The sequence below is a fragment of the Haliotis asinina genome, chromosome 5, assembly GCF_037392515.1.
Source record: "Haliotis asinina isolate JCU_RB_2024 chromosome 5, JCU_Hal_asi_v2, whole genome shotgun sequence".
NCBI classification, from domain to species: domain Eukaryota; kingdom Metazoa; phylum Mollusca; class Gastropoda; order Lepetellida; family Haliotidae; genus Haliotis; species Haliotis asinina.
Genome location: NC_090284.1, coordinates 46,740,504 through 46,758,969, shown reverse-complemented (window position 1 = coordinate 46,758,969; position 18,466 = coordinate 46,740,504). Strand labels below are relative to the sequence as shown.

General features: G+C 38.3%; 2 protein-coding genes across 2 annotated transcripts in view; both read right to left on the bottom strand.

Moving 5' to 3' along the window:
• Nucleotides 1-1,215, bottom strand: part of LOC137283508 (uncharacterized) — a 30,864-nt gene extending 29,649 nt beyond the window's left edge. Inside the window, exon 1 of the mRNA XM_067815047.1 lies at nt 1,158-1,215. Coding sequence (XP_067671148.1) covers nt 1,158-1,203 — 46 coding nt within the window. The 5' untranslated portion in view covers nt 1,204-1,215. The remainder of the gene's footprint in view (nt 1-1,157) is intronic.
• A 2,958-nt stretch (nt 1,216-4,173) lies between these two features.
• LOC137284624 (phospholipid-transporting ATPase ABCA3-like) overlaps nt 4,174-18,466 on the bottom strand; it is a 50,948-nt gene continuing 36,655 nt past the window's right edge. The window contains exons 17-20 of the mRNA XM_067816513.1: nt 14,090-14,610; nt 11,845-12,032; nt 10,880-11,050; nt 4,174-10,297 (exon numbers count right to left, since the gene is read on the bottom strand). Coding sequence (XP_067672614.1) covers nt 9,874-10,297; nt 10,880-11,050; nt 11,845-12,032; nt 14,090-14,610 — 1,304 coding nt within the window. The 3' untranslated portion in view covers nt 4,174-9,873. The remainder of the gene's footprint in view (nt 10,298-10,879; nt 11,051-11,844; nt 12,033-14,089; nt 14,611-18,466) is intronic.

Sequence of the window (18,466 nt, the reverse complement as noted above, 5' to 3'; positions counted from 1 at the left end):
TGTTTCCTTTTTATAAAGGTGACACACACAAAACAGCGTTTCCTTTGCTGTTCAGTATATATCACACGGTGCAGCTGTTGTGGATTCCCTATGCAAACTATCAAGCGGCATTTTCAGGATTCGTGATCGTTTTAGGGTAAACGGTGAAGGAGTTATCAGGTAATGCTGACACAAGAGTGATCCATGGGGCAGAGTCAGATCAGATTGTAATGTGACAGTTAAACGTCTTGTGCTTCATAATGAGGCTTAGGTTGCACACTTGCGCACACTTGCGCACACTTGCACACACACACACACACACACACACACACACACACACACACACACGCATTATCATGATTGTCATCGGAGGGATATCATACTGTGTCAGACTGTAGGACACACAGATTCTGGGGGATAGCAATTTGTGATATCATGCGGGAAATTTTATTAAAGGTATGTTCAGAAAACATGTGTTGAAACCCTTAAAATATCGTTGACAATTACACCACTTGCGAATACTGTTTTTAACATTCCAGGAAGTTTAACGTTAACCTGGATATCAGAAGGTCGGTGGTTCGATCTCCGACTGCATCACACCAAACTGCGTTATATTGTGAAACTTGTTGTTTCCCTGGCAGGCTAAGTGAATGACTGTCGGCACGGAGTCCGTATCATGTGCCAGAGTACATATGTTCTCAGTGGGCTAGCACTATAGCACCGGCAGTAATCCGGAGAAGCAGATACACACGCGCGCGTAGATTTTCGAAGCTCTCTTACAGCTAAGATAGTCGTAAGTTAATATTAATGTATGGCACTTAATGAGAGCTTCGAAAATCTACGCCCTGTATAGGAGGTACGTAACATAACACAGACTTACGACAGTCGCTACGATAGCTTTGTGAAATGGTACCATGGTGTTAAACCCAATATTCGTCTATTCACTTGTAGCCAATCCACACTTCTTCCGTCAATTTTCTCGGACACAGATAAGTGCTTGTAGATCGGAATAGGTGACCTAGAAACAGTGCTACGTGCTCATCTCGATGAACTCTGGTTGACGATCGATTTGGTAAACTTCATGGCCGCAAACGACCCCTTGCTATGGCTGAACGAAATAAACACACCACTGACTAGTCGAATCATCAACATGAAGACGATGGAATTAATGGACATACCTTGCAACAGAGTCGCTGACATCAGAATCAACCTTCTGGTCGCCATGTCTCCTGACTTGTGACTCCTGACTCAAGAGACAGGGTAGAGGGTAGGGTAGACAATTTCGATTGTCACAGTGCAGTTGTACGCTGACAACGGAAGGGGTCCGCAACGAGGGTTTTATAGGTGTTTTATATACAATGAAATACAAAAGACACAGTGGTTGTGTACGACAAGCGTGGAATGCGTGAAGACCCTGCTCTGTTTCCACTCAGTCGAAACATATACCTTTCATAACTGAATATTGAGCTGAATTTAAGCGGCTCAATACACAAAGACGCTATTTGATGCCCACTGACGCTATATTGCTATGGTTCATTGACTGAATGGTAGCTTAAACTGAACAACGAGGATAGTTATGCCTGTAGTGAGCTAGGTGGACGCGGGGACGTACATGGTTATAATAAGTAAGAGGGACTCAAAACGTTTCTAGTGACGCACACACAGCTAGATGGTAAACAGGATTGCGAAACCAATACTGCGGTACCAACAAACCAAGGAAAACAGTACAACGAATGCTGGAAACATATGATTCATGTTTTCTGGAACACCTGGGGCTTGATTTTCGAAGGTCTCTTGGCGCTAAGATAGTCTTAAGTTAATGTTAAAGTATGGAAGTTAGACTATCTTAGCGCTGACGAGCGCTTCGTAAATCAAGACCCTGGTCGGCAGGTGAAGTACGGCGTCTCGGATGAGTGGGTCACCCCAGCCCCCAAATGAAAAATCTTTACCTGAGGATTGGAAATATTAGTATTTAGACAAATGTGATCTTGCAAAACAAGCACACTCAAATTGGGTATGCACCACAGTATACTCATTACGATAAGGCGCTTATCCTGCGCCAATATCATGAATCTGTTTCTTTGTTTGGGGACCTTTTGTTTGTGTGTGTGTGTCGTGTTTGTTTGTTTGTTTGTTTTTGAAGAAAGACAGACATACTGATTGTTTAAAAAGTTCACTTCATTACATAATAAAAAGTACTGTATTCTGTCATGTTGTTGTACAATGGTTCATGTGGCCAAAGTACTGAATACATTACTTGAAATTATTAAAGGTATATATACACAAAACAATGACAATACGTTTACATGTAATAAGTCAGTCGTGATAGACTTACGGGAGACATAAAATGATTATGCACATGGAGAAAACACAACTGTTCTTTAATGTTATTTAGTAAATAGTAGTAAATTAAGCACAAAAGGGATAAACTTGAACATATAAATGAAATTTACATACAAATATAAAAATGACTTTAAAGATGTTAATGCACCTAACTGGACAGCAAAATAAAGGCAAGTTATAGAAAAAGTGAAACTAGACCAAAAACACCCAGTTGCATTTTTTCTGCTGTTCAGTATATAAACAATGGCGACGTCACAGAAGCAGGTGGGGGTCCACGCTATTAACAGCTCACGTCATTATGTGCAGTGACAAAATGAAAGCTGATATTACAATGACTCTAGATATGGTTTCTATATATGTATTGAATATTGGTTCAATTAAACGTAATATAGTTTTTTCCTGTCTGGCTTGATTAGCCATTATCAGTTAAAGGTTACCCTCTTAACACATGGGTATACCATGCCCAATTCGTTCTTTGGAATTTTCTCAACTTTCTCATGACATACCTTCAGTACATGCTCGGGAGATTATAAAGGATGTTTCAGTACTCGACAGGCTATGTGCCTTTGTGGCGATCTTCTATAATCACCATTTCCCTTAGTATTGGCCTTTGAAGCTATTTCTGATCGACCACCTTCATTTCTCTCCTTTCTCTCTCAAACTCTCGCCTTTAAACTATTGTAAAGGTGGGAGCATTATCCCATGTAGATCCTTCACTTGGCGACACCTGACAACATGACGGTTACCATGTGTGTCCATTTGCATAAACAGAGTATACCTGCACCTACATTTTAGGCCTTAGATAGTCGTAAGTGCCATACATTAACATTAACCTACGACTGTGAACTTCGAAATTCTAGGCCCTCGTCACTTCGATCCCTCAGTGACTGAGTGAGTGAGTGAGCGAGTTTAGTTTTACGTCGCACTCAGCAATATTCCAGCTATATGGCGGTGGTATGTAAATAACAGACAACAGACAATCCAGTGCTTAACAACACGAGCATCGATCTGCGCAATTGGGAACAGATGACATGTGTCAACCAAGTCAGCGAGTCTGACCAGCCGATCCTGTTAGTCGCCTCTTACAAGCACAGTTTCCTTTAATCGCAAGCATGGGTTGCTGAAGGCCTATTCTACCAAGGGACCTTCACGGGTCACAAATGGTAAAGAAAGAAAGCTGGTGGCCTACCCATGTTGTAGATTATCACTGATTCTTCCCAAGAAGAGCAAGATTCGTGGATGTCAACTTCTTTAGTGTGAATAACATGAAGTTTCGGACCCTTCATGGCGATAAAATATCCAGTCTTTACTTAACTATAAGGGCAATGCGGGAGTCTAGTGGTCGTTGCGCTGAAGACAAGGGTTCAATTCCGTACATGGATACAATCACTCACGTAACTATAAACAAGTTTGGATGGAATGTGAAGGTGAAATGGTATGTATGCAACTGCAACATTGGGCAATACATCGGGCTTTGTAACGATATGGTGTCGCATATTCGAGTATTTCGCCCTCCCAGAAAAGCATTAGCACTGCATCCTGATATTTGTCATAGTTCTAAAGGTTATGCTGAATAGGGCTGACTTTGCATAGATGCCACAGATATCGATAATTGTTAACTAAATTACTTCCGTTTTTCACACCGTAAGGTATGCGTTTGTTTAGAAATCTCAACCCCAAATAATGAACACATTAAAGGGGCACTAGTGCAGAGCAATTTCCGTGGACTGGTTGCTCCTTTTGTTATTGTTTTTCTCCCGTGAGTACCCGGATGATACCCCAGAATTATGACCTCTGCTGCGCCACCCATATGCGCAAATGATAGTTTACGTAAAGAATAATCAACAAAGATGACGTCATTTTTACTTTATTATTTTGAAAACAAATGAAACACTTTGAAGTTTGATCATCTGCCAGTGCTGAAAAACTGTTAGTACTGAAAAATAAGGTAATCAATGTATGTCTTTATATTTTGCCTTATAACCCTAACTAGTTTATTATCATGTTAGTATGCATTTTGAAAGCTAAAAGTCACATGCAACCAAAAAATGAAACATGTTGATTGTGATAAGCAGACTCTGTCAAAGAGAAAACAAAATGTGTGGTTTATTGATACCTATATGTCTGCCTATATGTCTGCCTGCCTGTCTGCTGATGACAATATGCAAGGAAACAACTTCAGTTACTGAACGTTTGCAATTTGAAATTAACACCTAACGGGCTTGACTATAAGCTATAAACAAAGTGCCAGCTAAGCGTATCAGCAAATGAACCAATGACAAGGCGGCGTTACACATGAGTGCACACCCACCGGCCCTGACTGGGTTCGGTATCGCAGCTGCTTCGTTTTCAGGATTTAAACCTGAGTACAAAATATTGCACTTTGATTTGTGACTATACGCTTATACCTTTGTTCATTTGATTTTTCACAATCACCCATGCATTTCATGTATCATGAACAAGTGATTACCATGTTCTAGTTATGTTTGAATTTTTGGTTGCATATGACCTTTAATAAAAAAAAAGTGCACGGTCTGCTCATACTTTTGTGAATTTATAACATGACTGTAATACTAGTATCTAACCACTGTATAGATTGCCAACATGACTGATATTTCACACACCCATACCTAGTTTATGCTGTCTGTAATACAGATTCTGCTGCATGCTACAACATATAAATTAAAACAAAACGCAAATATCAAATATAAAAAAACTAAAGTTATATCAACAATTTCAGGCTATTACCTTGTTCAGGAATGTATCCATCAGTATCCACATAAAAGAAGGATATACCATTCATCTGCAGCTGGTAAATAATCCTGCTCTGTGTCATGTGTCTTTGAGCAGTCTAATATGTGATAGTGAAACACTGTTTTAGGTTTTTCACATTGGTGTATAGTCTCAGTGATGTCCGCCATTCTAAGTTATTTAGTTAGCCAATAATAAGCCATCAATTAATCAACATATTGGCGGTTAATTCCTTGAAGGAAGGATGTTGTTTCTACACTGGCACTTTCCGACAGGGCGTAGTCAGGGTGGATTAGTAAATCTACACTAATAAACACTGCCTTTTGGACTGTGAAAGATAAAAGTAAATACTCAATCAGTTGCTATCAGTTAATCCTTCGATCAATGTTTGTTTTTGTAACTCAGTTGATAAACCCTCTTGCATCACCTACATGCACATATGACATAGCTTAAAAAACATTTGCCACTTCAGACCTTAATTTATAATGTGGGAACCTTTGTCAAGAAATCTGAGGGGTGTTACCACTAATTATATCCGTAATAAATTCATTAACTGGCCATCAAGTGAATGGTAGCAAATACCCTGTGTAGACTTATACTACAAAACACAGGTTACAGCAAGGGAGAAGCAATCTCTGTATTGCAAGCAGCCTGAAAACACTTATGGGCCGTAACTGCTTTGAGGATACCAACAGAACTTTGTTGTTACATAAGAAATACATATAACCATTTGCTGTGTACATAGGTAATAGGTACAATCAGTTTTTTATCTAAGAAAATTTTCAGTTTTTTTCTACCAATGGCAAAGTCATTGTTATTAGTTTATGGAATAAAATAAATCAAATGTGTGTGTTTTATTATCATAGGTAATAGACCAAGGGCGGAGCTACCAAAAATTACACAGGATCTTCACTATGAAAGTTGAGCCAACCCTCAATACTATCTAAATGTACAGATTTGCAATGTCAGACTTATACGAAACAAATGGCATGCTACGTGCCTGTAGACATAATTTTTACATGAAATGGTTAAATATCAAAGAGAAAAACACAGAATTAGGATCAAACTGGATCAGTCACTATACCATCCACACAATAGACAAAACCTACACTGCTGGGATACTTAATTACAATCAGACAAGGAATACCAGGGATATTTTCAAATAATGGCATGTGATGGGCATCCACCCTCAATCTGGGTGAAGAAATTCTGCCAATGTGGTCAGTAGCCCCTCCCCTATGTCTGTCATGGTCGAGGGAGCAGTTGCTGACCAACTTGAAGCTTGGTTTCATAATTAGAGAAATATTAATCGTTCTGCATCAGTGCAACTTTAATGTGGTGCCTGTCAATACTATGGCACAGGCTTTAGTATGGCAGAATTTTGAGTTGAAAATGTTCATGTTTTTTACTTTGTCATGGTTAAGATGCTCTTTTATTAAAGCTCAATCAAGCATTATGATTTTGTTGTGTTTATGCTTTATAGGTAAAGCCATATATTAATTATGAGTAGGTTTTTTTTGTTTAAAAAACTTCTTGCAATATATTGCAATACATATCACAATACCTCAGTAACCATTTATAATTTTCCCAATCAAAAATATTTCCAGTTATTGATTATGTTAACCATCCCTAATACTGATATCATGTCTCACCTAGTAACACCAACAGTAACAAACAGTAACACCTACAGCAGAGTAAAAATGGACCTAAATGGCTGGCAAGAGTATTCACATCATTGTTATCCATCACTAGTGATTTCACGAGGCATATTCAATCAATGAAACCAGCAAAGGATTGCTTCCAATGAGAATCAAGCCAGAGTGTATACACACCAAAGATTGTACAGATTACAATGTACCACAGGTATTACTAATGGAACCTCTGCAGTGTGATAAAATCAATCTGCTCTATGCACTCAAATCAGTCAGTGATAGGATATTCATGCATTTTCATGCATATTCATGTATGGAGTAGGATATCCCTGAGTTATAAATGGTCTTTCAGAAGCTTACAAACAATAAACTGCATCAATATTTAATGACAGTTCATCAGCATGTTGTCATGGTTGATGACTGATATGCTTGTTTGTTGTTTAACACCGACCTCAGCAATATTCCAGCTATATGACAGTATGGATTGGGCAATCCAGTGATCATGAGAATTGATCTACACAACCAGGTTACAATGACAAGCATTAACTCAGGTTGATGGAATACCCGTTGCACACAAACCTGGGCCTTGTTTCACAAAACTCTTGTAAATCTATGATCCCATAGCATTCGTATTGTAAGTAGGAATGTTATGAGAAAAGTTAAGAGGCCTCAGGCTTACGAGAGTTTTGTGAAACGGGGACCTGGGGCCAGTTTCACAAAAAGATCATCGTGTCACGACTGTAGTGAGTCAATGTTAAAGTATGGGAGTTGTGATCACTTTTGCCGTACAATCACTTTGTGAAGCAGAATCCTGGAACTTTGACAAGAAGGAGGTGGGTGAACTGATCACTTGATCCTGTGAATGTTCAATAGTACATACACCATCGCAGATATTACAAAATGTAAGACATCACATACCTACAATGATATAAAGAGTCAAGGAAATAACACACCTACACAGCTATTAAAAAGGTGGAGTCCAGTCATTCCCCTATCAGGACATTTCCCCATCTTGACATTTCTCCAAACCTGTTTTGTAACCAGGGTTCATTACCGTCAACCTTGTACAGCGTGTCAAAACAAAATGGCAAGGAAAGTGCCGACAGTCCCCATGCACCACCGACTGGTTACAACGGAAATAAATGGTTGTTACAGTCATGCGGTGTAAAAAAGGAACCAGAAACGACAAAAAAGCGGATTGATTATACAAACATATATTAACGGTAAAGCACTAAATTTTAAATGGACTTAAAACATTCAAACAGTATCCATAAGCTTCAGGTACATATTTTAGCGAGATTATCAACATCATTTGTCATTTATGAATAACAAAGCACTAAACTGTATTTTAACTCTGATAATAAGATAATATAAATAATACCGGATTTGCACAGGATCATCATGGACACTTTATTTTAACTTTAATTTAACTTTAATAAACGCGATGTCGCATTAGTAAACTGCATGCAAGGGAGGTCACCAGTAGCCGGACGGTGCTTCAGCTGCTGGAGATGAGACTCAATGTTGTGGTACATGGTCTTTTTCAGTGGGAGCCTCTGACCTGCCTTGTACTGCACCATCCATATTTCGTTTAGTTTCTGCTCTTCAAGAAGAAACTTTGCCATCTCAAAAAGGTAGAAAGTGATTAAGCTGTGCATTCACTATGATGGAGATATACGTCATGCTGCGGTATGTGTGATGTGGTTGGATTACCTAGTGGCATTGATTGAACACACTAAATAAGTCACGTTGAGTCAACTCACTAAATCATATTCCAGTAGGTGAATAGATCTCCTACTAAAATACGTTATCACTTTTCGCACCTGCATTCAACTTTGGGTGACTCCAAGACTTTGATCCCTTGAAAACAAACAATCTCACATTAAAATATTTTCACCCTCTGCCCTAGTGGTTGATGTTTCGGTAAGACCCCGTCACCAGTAGGGCAATTCCCTATGCCCATTATATGTGTATTCACCTGTCAGGGGCAATGAGATTAACTAATCTGTGCATTAGGGGTATGTTGGTCAGTAAGGTCATTTAATATTTCTATGATGATTTCCTGTGGTTTTCAATGTGACTCCAGAGGAAGTGGCAGATTTCACTGGAAATAATGATTTCCTGTGTCCATCAGCCAATGCATCAAAGGTCACACTACAAACACTAACATTCTCCAAAATTAACTTTTGCCAAGATAAGACGAGACTTATCATCAAGCTCAGTTGAAAAACCTGTGTCTAGCTTGCACTGACAAGCTCCTGTTAGAACCTCCTGTTGTCACTGGCGAAAAAGATTCGTCTTTCCAGGTGAATGAAAAACTGGGTGTGGGGAATTGTCCTACTGGTTACAAAACAGGTTTGGGGAAATGTTGTGATGAGGAAATGTCCTATGCTCTAAAAATGTAACAAAAGACCATATCACAGCTATCAATTCTATCACACAACACAATATACATGTAGTGAAAAACTGTTGTCTACGCTTTGAGGTGTTGAACTTGTGATTGTCTCAAAATAAAAGCTTGGTCCCTGAATAAATCTGAATTTTTCATCATTTTGCAGTCATGATAAATCTTGAATAACTGCAAATATCATCAACCTCAAAACAACAATGAACACAAGGCCATGTCTGACAAGTATTTACAACAACTGAAAAGAACAGCACAGTGCAGACATTTTCAGGAGTGAAGGGAAGCAACTCCAAGTGGAACTGCACCGATTTAAGCACTATGCTCTCCTTTGTGTGTGCCAATCAGAAGGGTCCAATTGAAAAACAAAATTTTGAGAATTTGTTTTTATACTTTCAGTCAATAAAATATAAAAATCCTCAACACAGCTAAGACAAATAGACTGTTTTCGTAACTGAAGGTTTTGAGATATAAAAATATAACATATCTTGCCTTGGAATGTTAAGAAACCATCCACAAAATAGTTATTACAATGCATTTCTTCTTCAAACAATTGAAAACAACTATGTAAATCTATATCTAAAATATATTAGTAACAACTGTCTTACCTGATACACATTACTCACAGACTGAAGAACAGACATAAACATTAATAATTGTGCAGTCATGGTAACCTGAACAATTCTTTGTTTCAAAATGAAAAATAGTTTGTGACATATTTTACTGATATCTATGTCCATGTTATCAACAACACCATGACAAACATCCTATCACTTCATCGTTTGGTGCTCTTTGTGACCTGGCAAAGTTGATAAACACTTGTTCAAGTGTTGTCTGCCCAACCAGGTAGTCTTCAATGTTGTATGTGTCCTTGGCTCGTTCCATTGTCCCGAAGAGCTGGGACCACGTGAAACGCGTGTCAGTTATGTGATAATGCAACATGCACTGATGAATGTCCTTGAGGATGCTTCCAGGGAATTGACCCTCGATGAAAGCCCTTAAAGGCTCAAGGTCAGGTTCAAGGTCACCTTCAGGATAGGCGACCTTGACCATCAAGGTATAACCTTCACCAAATTTGTTCTTGAGATGCTGTGTGCTCCCCAGACATTTGAACTGGCCATTAACCATGATGGCAATTCTGGTACACAAGGCTTCACATTCTTCCATGCTGCCATGAAAATAAATGTAGAAGTTTGTATTTCTTGCATTAATGATTCCTTTTTCTCTTTTAAACTATTGTCAATATAAAAACTGGCACAAAATTCAACAAATATATGCAACATCATAAAAAGGATGTTTTGAAAAGTGCTTTTAAAGAAATGTTAGAGCAGAAACATTATCCTCGGAATCATCATTAGATGACAAGCAACAGCTTACTTCCCTTTTAAGTTCAAATTTCTTGTACTTTGCTAACTAACTTAATAAGAAAGAAAAAGTGTTGTCTTTAAATGTAACTGTATTTCCACATTCAGTTGAGTTGAAGATGTGACTGAGAGAAACTGACTTCAATGACATGTGTAGTGACAGCCTAAATAATTTGTACATGTCTACAGTAAAAACCAGAAATATTACCGTCAAAAACTTGTTGCTTGTACTGGCACGTAGAGCATCGTATGTGCAACTCATATTTTGAGAAAAAGCAAAAAACAACTCCATTATGGTCCAAGGGAAAGCACTTGCTTACATTCTGAGTAATCACCCCTGTGACAAAACACAATCTAGCAGGTCGCTCTTGGCATTCAGAACTTACCTATGAGATGTTAGAACCAATGTCCTGCCACTGTCCCTTACTGTTGCCAAGGCATCCCACAACAGTCTCCTAGCAACAGGGTCCATACCTGTCGTTGGCTCGTCAAGAAATATGATTGGTGGGTTGCCCACTAGAGCAATAGCAGTGCTTAGCTTCCGTTTGTTCCCTCCGCTGAAATAACAGTATGAGTACATCACTTAATTACTTCAAACTGATTAACGTCATGATACTTAACTCACATATGTATTTTGTGATGTTAGTGTTTAAGATTAAGTTAACTACATATTTAACATAAGTTCAAATTTTCAAATTTATAGATTCAATGTATGGGGTGACTTTGTGTATTCTTCAGAAACACTACAGAAGCATCGCATCTCAAGCCTTTTTTTTTCATTCTGCCTGGGCTGATCATGAAAGATCTGCCCTACAATTCGCCTTATTTTATTGAGTAACTTATCAGAAAGGTTGTGATTGATGTTGATGGGCACTGTGTCTTTATGTGATTTTGTCATCTACAAAGCTTTGAAACCTATAACTGGATAACCAAGACTCCAGCAGAAACGGGTATCTTGATTCGACCAATGGAGGCTACAAATTGGATGTTTTCAACATCATCCCACGCTTCGTTCCCACCACGTGAGTGACGATGTCTGACAGGTACACACTGACCAGCCAGTGGTCACTGGGTATGGATGCAACCTACTGGATTTTCTGTGTGACATTCAGTTTATTTGTGTCGTCATGATTAGCTACACCCTCATTCAACCATATCAGGATTTTGTGTGCAATTCATATATCAATACATTAAAAGATAGTACCTTGTCAGTACAGTAATGCACTTGTGCACAAATGCAAATGTTCAAAATCTGCATCATTTTGGAATCTCCAGAATTAGGTTGATGCACAATGATACAAGAAAAAACCTGGCTGTCAAGTAGACCAATCATGTTCCTATCCTGCAGTACCTGTATGTGCGAGCTTGTTTATCAGCATGGTCTGTCAGAAGCAGAGAGCTGATGAGGTTGTTGACAGAGCCAGGAATCTCTCTCTCAACAACACCACGGAGGCGAGCATACAGGGTCAAGGTCTCTCTCCCAGTTAGTTGGCCAATCAGTGCATCGAACTGTGGACAGTATCCCAGTCGTTGCTGCACCTGAAAGTGATGAAGTCAGATTCTAGAGGATGTAATGACCAGTCAGCCAACAGCTTCGTATAACAGCCAAACTGAAAACATGATTCAAATGCTAGACCATTCACTAACATGAATCAGGTCATCCTCGATACATGTCCTCCCTCGATACATGTCCACTATATCCTTGATGCATCTACGACCTGATAACATTATTACCTCTCTTGGCTGGATTTTTATCCAATCAAGTGTCTACGTTGGGAAGTTGAGTGTACCAACTGTTATGAGAGTGTATTTTCTGTAATTTGTATTGTTATTGATTGAGTGATAGTTATAATGGTTCACTTTTCGTATCATCGGTAATAGCGTTTTAGCGGCACGCCTTACGTTAGAGCTTTAGAGTTGCCACCCTTTGGTGTGTTTTGACTGTTGGTAAACGATGCCGATCGCGAAGGTTCACTTGAATGCTCAAGAATGAGTGACTGGTATATATAAGGCTGGTTGTTGTGTTAACAAAAGATGACAAAATGACGCTGATCGCAAAGGTTCACTTGAATGCTCAAGAATGAGTGACTGGTATATATAAGGCTGGTTGTTGTGTTAACAAAAGATGACAAAATAAGAATGATGATGGTCGTAGTGTTGACCACACACATGCACAGACCTACGGAGTAATTTTGGAGCTGAGTCATCATTCAGCCTATCTACATCTGCCTGCCTCTTCGTCTGATTGTCAACATCAACCTACATCCAAGACTGACCACTTCCTGTTTAACATTCAGTATAACTGTTTCTCACTCTCAAGCCAAGGCTTTGGTGAGCTGATATTATATTTGTAACCCTTTAGTTTAGGTTTGACTCATTTGCATTGTACTAGAAACTTCTGTTGTGAATCTTTGTATCTTGCTCTTTGGTCAGGACATAATATTGAATATTTTAGACTTGTCCGTGTTATATCTTACTGATTCATAGGGGATTTCTTATACCTTTTGTCATGGCAAATTATTAACCGTAACACAATCACAACTCTTTCTTTGTGTCTTAAATTGTCTAACCAATTAAACTTGGCAACACAAACATAGAGGTACTCTGAAAAAGGTAGAAGGAGTTCTTGAATATATTTATTAAAGTTTCAAACCTGTCAATTTGTCAGTATGATTTCCCCTCAAATCTGAGTTGCACTTCAATCAAACAAACCCCTGTGATTGCGACTGCTCTCTTTGTTAAAACTGGCAAGCTTGGTTGTAATGATGGCTCAGCTGAATGGCTACTGCAAGAATGCAGAGCCAGCAAAGGGAGGTAATAAAATTGTTGGGTCGAGTCACAGATGCATCCAGGGTATAGTGGATATTTATCGGGATGTATACCCTGGAGATATCCAATATGGAATCAGATAGCAATATTTAATACTAGCCAATTTAATGACATGGGTCAGATAACAATGTTTAATACCTGTCATTTTAATGACAATGGTCAGTGTCAATTTAATGACGCGTCAGATGGCCAAGTTGAATAGGGCCAATTTAATGATGGGTTAGATAGCCATGTTTAATACCATCCAGTTTAATTACATGACTCAGATAGCCATGGTTAATACCATCCACTGTGAATAAAGTTCAGTCCAGAAACTAAGTTGAGAAAGTTTCAACAAATGTGTCCCAGAGATGGGTGGACAAACTCTGTCTTAATTAAGTACAGATTCTAGTACTTTCATTGGATTGAGTCCCATTTCGGATTTGAACCCACACCGTCATGCACCTAACTGCCAGCAAACTCTGCGGGAGAGGGTTCAAAATACCAGATGGGACTCAACCCAACGAAAAGTAATGGAATCTGTACTTTACTAAGAAAGTGTTATCCCAAATATACTCAACAGCAAAAGAAACGCAAGTTTCAAAAAATGAAATTTCATGAAAGTAAGTATTTTATGTTTATGTCTTCTATTCAAAACCTTGACAAAAAGCTAGAGTTGTTTTTCTTTTGCTGGTCAGTGTACGTTACATCTGACCACTTTCTAAATGGCACTGTGTATTCAAGGATGCTAATAACCATATTCATACTCTGGCCTATCAGAAACAAACCTCTTGGGTATGTGTCTTGACACTGAAGCCATCAAGGAAAGCATTGCCACTAGTGATGAGCTCATCCCCTGTCATCATCTTGAACGTTGTGGTCTTCCCAGCACCATTCACTCCAAGAAGGCCAAAACACTCGCCTTGAGGAATCCCAACAGAGATGTGATCCACGGCACAAAGGTGGTCATAGTCCTTGACGACCTCCTTCAGGAGCAACTTGTCCGACTGGAACAGCTGATACAGAGAATTATTAGCCAATCGTGCACGCTCTGTAGCCACATCCGAGTCTTCCTGTATACGACTGTCAGTGTTGCTAAGTTGTCTCATAAGCACTGAAGAGCGTCTGCTTTCGGAGCCGATAGAACTAATGGCATAGAAGATTTGTTGGAATAGGTTGAGCTCGATTGCAAACAGAAGGGAGAAATAAACCACTCCTTGGATACTGAGGAAGACTAACATTCGTCCAATGCCATTCTGTTCCCAGCCAAAGTAGTTCTCATTGTTGTACAAGCACGAGTCCACACATCCTAGGGAGGCAAGAAGTTGAAATATACTCTAACAAGATTAACATTTTATTTTAATGACACCAGACACATCATAAACAAATAGTAAAAAAAATCAAAAGTAATTATTGATCTGGACCAATGTTACATATAACATAAACAATGTGACAAAACAACTGACAAACTATGCAAATAACTACTGACCAACTTAATTATTTAATTAACAACTGAGTGAGTTAACTACTGATTGACATATTTCCTTACCAAGGGAGTAGTCTACTGAGTGACGTAATGCCATAACAGCTCAATTATCTGTTGAGTGTCTTAAAGCCTTAACACCTGAGTTAGCAACTGAGTGTCTTAATGCCTTAACACCTGACTTATGTATTGAGTGTTTAATGCCTTAACAGCTGAGCTATCTATTGAGTGTCTTAATGCCTTACACCTGAGTTATATACTGAGTGTCTTCATGCCTTAACACCTGACTGATATATTGAGTGTCTTAATGCCTTAACACCTGAGTTATTCACTAGGTGTGGTAATGCCTTATCAGCTCAGTGTCTTTAAGGCTGATAACTGACTTAATCCCAGCAGCTGACAGATTTATCAGATTTATTAGATGTATAAATGATTGACTGAACATTGTGTGACTGAATCTCTTGGGAACTGATGCCTTAACACCATAGTTATCTATTGAGTGTCTTAATGTCTTAACTACTACAAGGGAGATCCTATTCAAGTAGTTTCGTCCTATCGTTACTTAGGTTTATCATTTACTCCAAAACTTGCCTGGAGTAAGGTGCAAACATTACTCATCTCAGGCAAACAAGGCAATACTAGCAATTAATGGTAATATTTCCTGTTCAGATATTTGATTCAATGGTTACTCCTATTCTATGTTATGGTTCAGAAGTCTGGGGAATATCTTATTGTAAAACTATCGAATCTGTTAATCTTGATTTCTGTAAAGTATTTCTTAAAGTCAACAAAAGTCATCAGAAGATGACATATCCCCCTGGCCCCCACATATCTTAAAGGACAAATCATCTGACAGTTACTTGATGTTTTCTTAGATTAAGTTTGAATCGTTTCCATGGAAGTTATGAAAAATATAAAGGCCGTATATCTGGAAACAGCAAAAGGCACCACTTCAATATCTGTCTAATATATCTGCCAAGATCTGTTGCAAGATATGAAATGGTTTTTGGGTTGTGCTCTGGAAATGAAGCCTATCCCTCCGTCTTGAGACTAAGTCTGAATTGTTTCAAAAGAAACTGGGAAAAATAAAACATTGTAAACAGTAAAAGGCACCACTTTGTGGTCTGCCTTAAATATCTGCAAAGTTCTGTTGTAAGATATTAAATAGTTTTCGAGTTGTGCTCTGGAAATGGAACCCATCCACTTTGAGACTAAATCAGAATCGTTTCCATAGAAAGTGGCAAAATGATAAATTACAAAAATCTGTAAACAGCAAAAGACACCACTCTCCCCTACATATCTGTCAAGTTTTGCAGAAAGATATCTAGGAGTTTTTGAGTTGTGCTCTGGAAATGAAATCCAAAACTTTTCCATGGAAACCCAGAAAATAATAAATCACAAAAACCTGTAAATAGCAAAAGGCACCACATTGGGGTCTGCCACATATATCTAAGAAGTTTTGCGGACAGATATTAGGAACTTTTTGAGATGTTCTCCAGAAACAAAACACACCTTTCACATTTGAGACAAAGTCCGAATTGTTTCCATGGAAACTGAGAAACTAAGAAATCATAAAAACCTGTAAACAGCAAAAGGCACCATTTTAGCTTCTGACTGATCTATCTATTAAGTCTTGCAGAAAAATAAAGACTTTTGAGCTCTGCTCCATAAACAAGCCCATCAATCCATTTTGAGACTAAGTCCGAAAGTTTCCATGGAAACCAAGAAAACAATATATCACAAAAACCTGTAAATACCAAAGGGCACCGCTTTAGGTTCTGACTGATGTATGTAACAAGTTCTGCAGAAAAATATTGAACGGTTTTTAAATTCTGCTCTGGAAACGAAGCCCATCCCTCTTGTTTAAAATTAGGTCCGAAATGTTTTTATGGAAACCGAGAAAATAATAAATCGCAAAAACCTGTAAAGAACAAAAGGCACCACATTGGGATATGCCACACATATCAATCAAATTCTGCTGACAGATATTTAGATATTAAGTTTTTGAGATGTGCTCCGGAAACGAAACAAACCTTTCACCTGTACACAACAAAATGCACCACTTTAGTTTCTGATTGATATATCTACCAAGCTATGCAGAAAAATACAGTTTTCGATTTATGCCCGAGAAATGAAGTCAATCCCTCCATTTTGAGACTAAGACTGAAATGTTTCCATGAAAACCGAGAAAATAATAAATCACAAAAACCTGTAAATACCAAAGGGCTTCAGATTCTGATTGAAATATCTATCAAGTTTTGCAGAAAAATGTTAAACAGTTTTTGAATTCTGCTCCGGAAACGAAACCAACCTCTCACTTTTGAGACTATGTCCAAAACATTTCCATGGAAACTGAGAAAAAAATAAATCACAAAAACCTGTAAATAGCAAAAGGTACCAATTTAGGTTCTGATTGAAATATCTACCAAGTTTTGCTGAAAAATACTGAACATTTTTTCAGTTCTGTTCCAGAAAAAAAGCCCACCCCTCCAGTAGACTAACACCAAAATGTTCCGTGGACAAAAAAAAAAAATTAACAAGCCAAAAATCTGTAAATAGCAAAATGCGCAACCATACGTTGAGATTATTATATGTATAAAGTTTGGTCTGAAAATAACGAACAGTTTCTGAGTTATGCTCTGGAAACAAAATGAGTACGGATGGACGGATGAAGCATCAACTATATCCCCCCAGCATGTAATACGGGGGGATACAGTCGACTGTCTAAAATTATTGCACGATTTCTGAGTTACTAGTATACTCCGGAAACAAAATTAATATGGACGGATGGACGAGGCGTCGACTATATCCCCCCGCATTACATGCCAGGGGGATAACAAATTTACATTCAAATATGGTTTTAGAAGATTGTGGTAGGTATCCATTACAGTGTGTGTACATAACAAAGGTTATTAAGTACTGGTGTCACTTATTGCAGCTACCCAAAGATAGATTACCATATCAGTCCCACATGATGCTTAAGGCACTTGATGAGTGTGGGAGAATTACATGGGCTAATAAGGTTAAACACTTACTGTTTAACTTTGGTTTTGGTTACGCCTGGCTAACCCAGTGTTGGAGATTCAAAGGCTTTTATATCTATGTTCAAACAGCGGTTATGTGATAATTTACAGCAGGCATGGTACTCCTCTCTGGAGTATACACCTAAATGTTATCTCTACTGATCATACAAAATCTTTGTTGGATGTTTAAAAGTACTTATGATGTGATTTACCTCTTCATGTAAGAACTGCTATTTCCAGATTTAGATGTTCAAACTTTAAAACTGCCATAGAAACTGGAAGATACACTAATACTGATAGACATCTAAGGCTGTGTAGCTACTGCAAAAAGTATAATGTACATGCCATTGAGGATGAATATCGTATTTTGCTGGACTGCACACAATATGCAGTTATTAGAAAGAAATACCTTCATAATACTCTAAAGAAACCACACAACCTTATGTCTGTTGCTAACATTTTAAAAGATTCCAACACAAACACTCTTTATTATGTTGTGTCTGTCTGTCTGTCTGTTAATGCCTTAACACCTGACTTATATATTGTCTTAATGCCTTAACAGCTCAGTTATCTATTGAGTGTCTTAAAGCCTTAACACCTGAGTTATATACTGAGTGTCTTCATGCCTTAACACCTGACTGATATATTGAGTGTCTTAA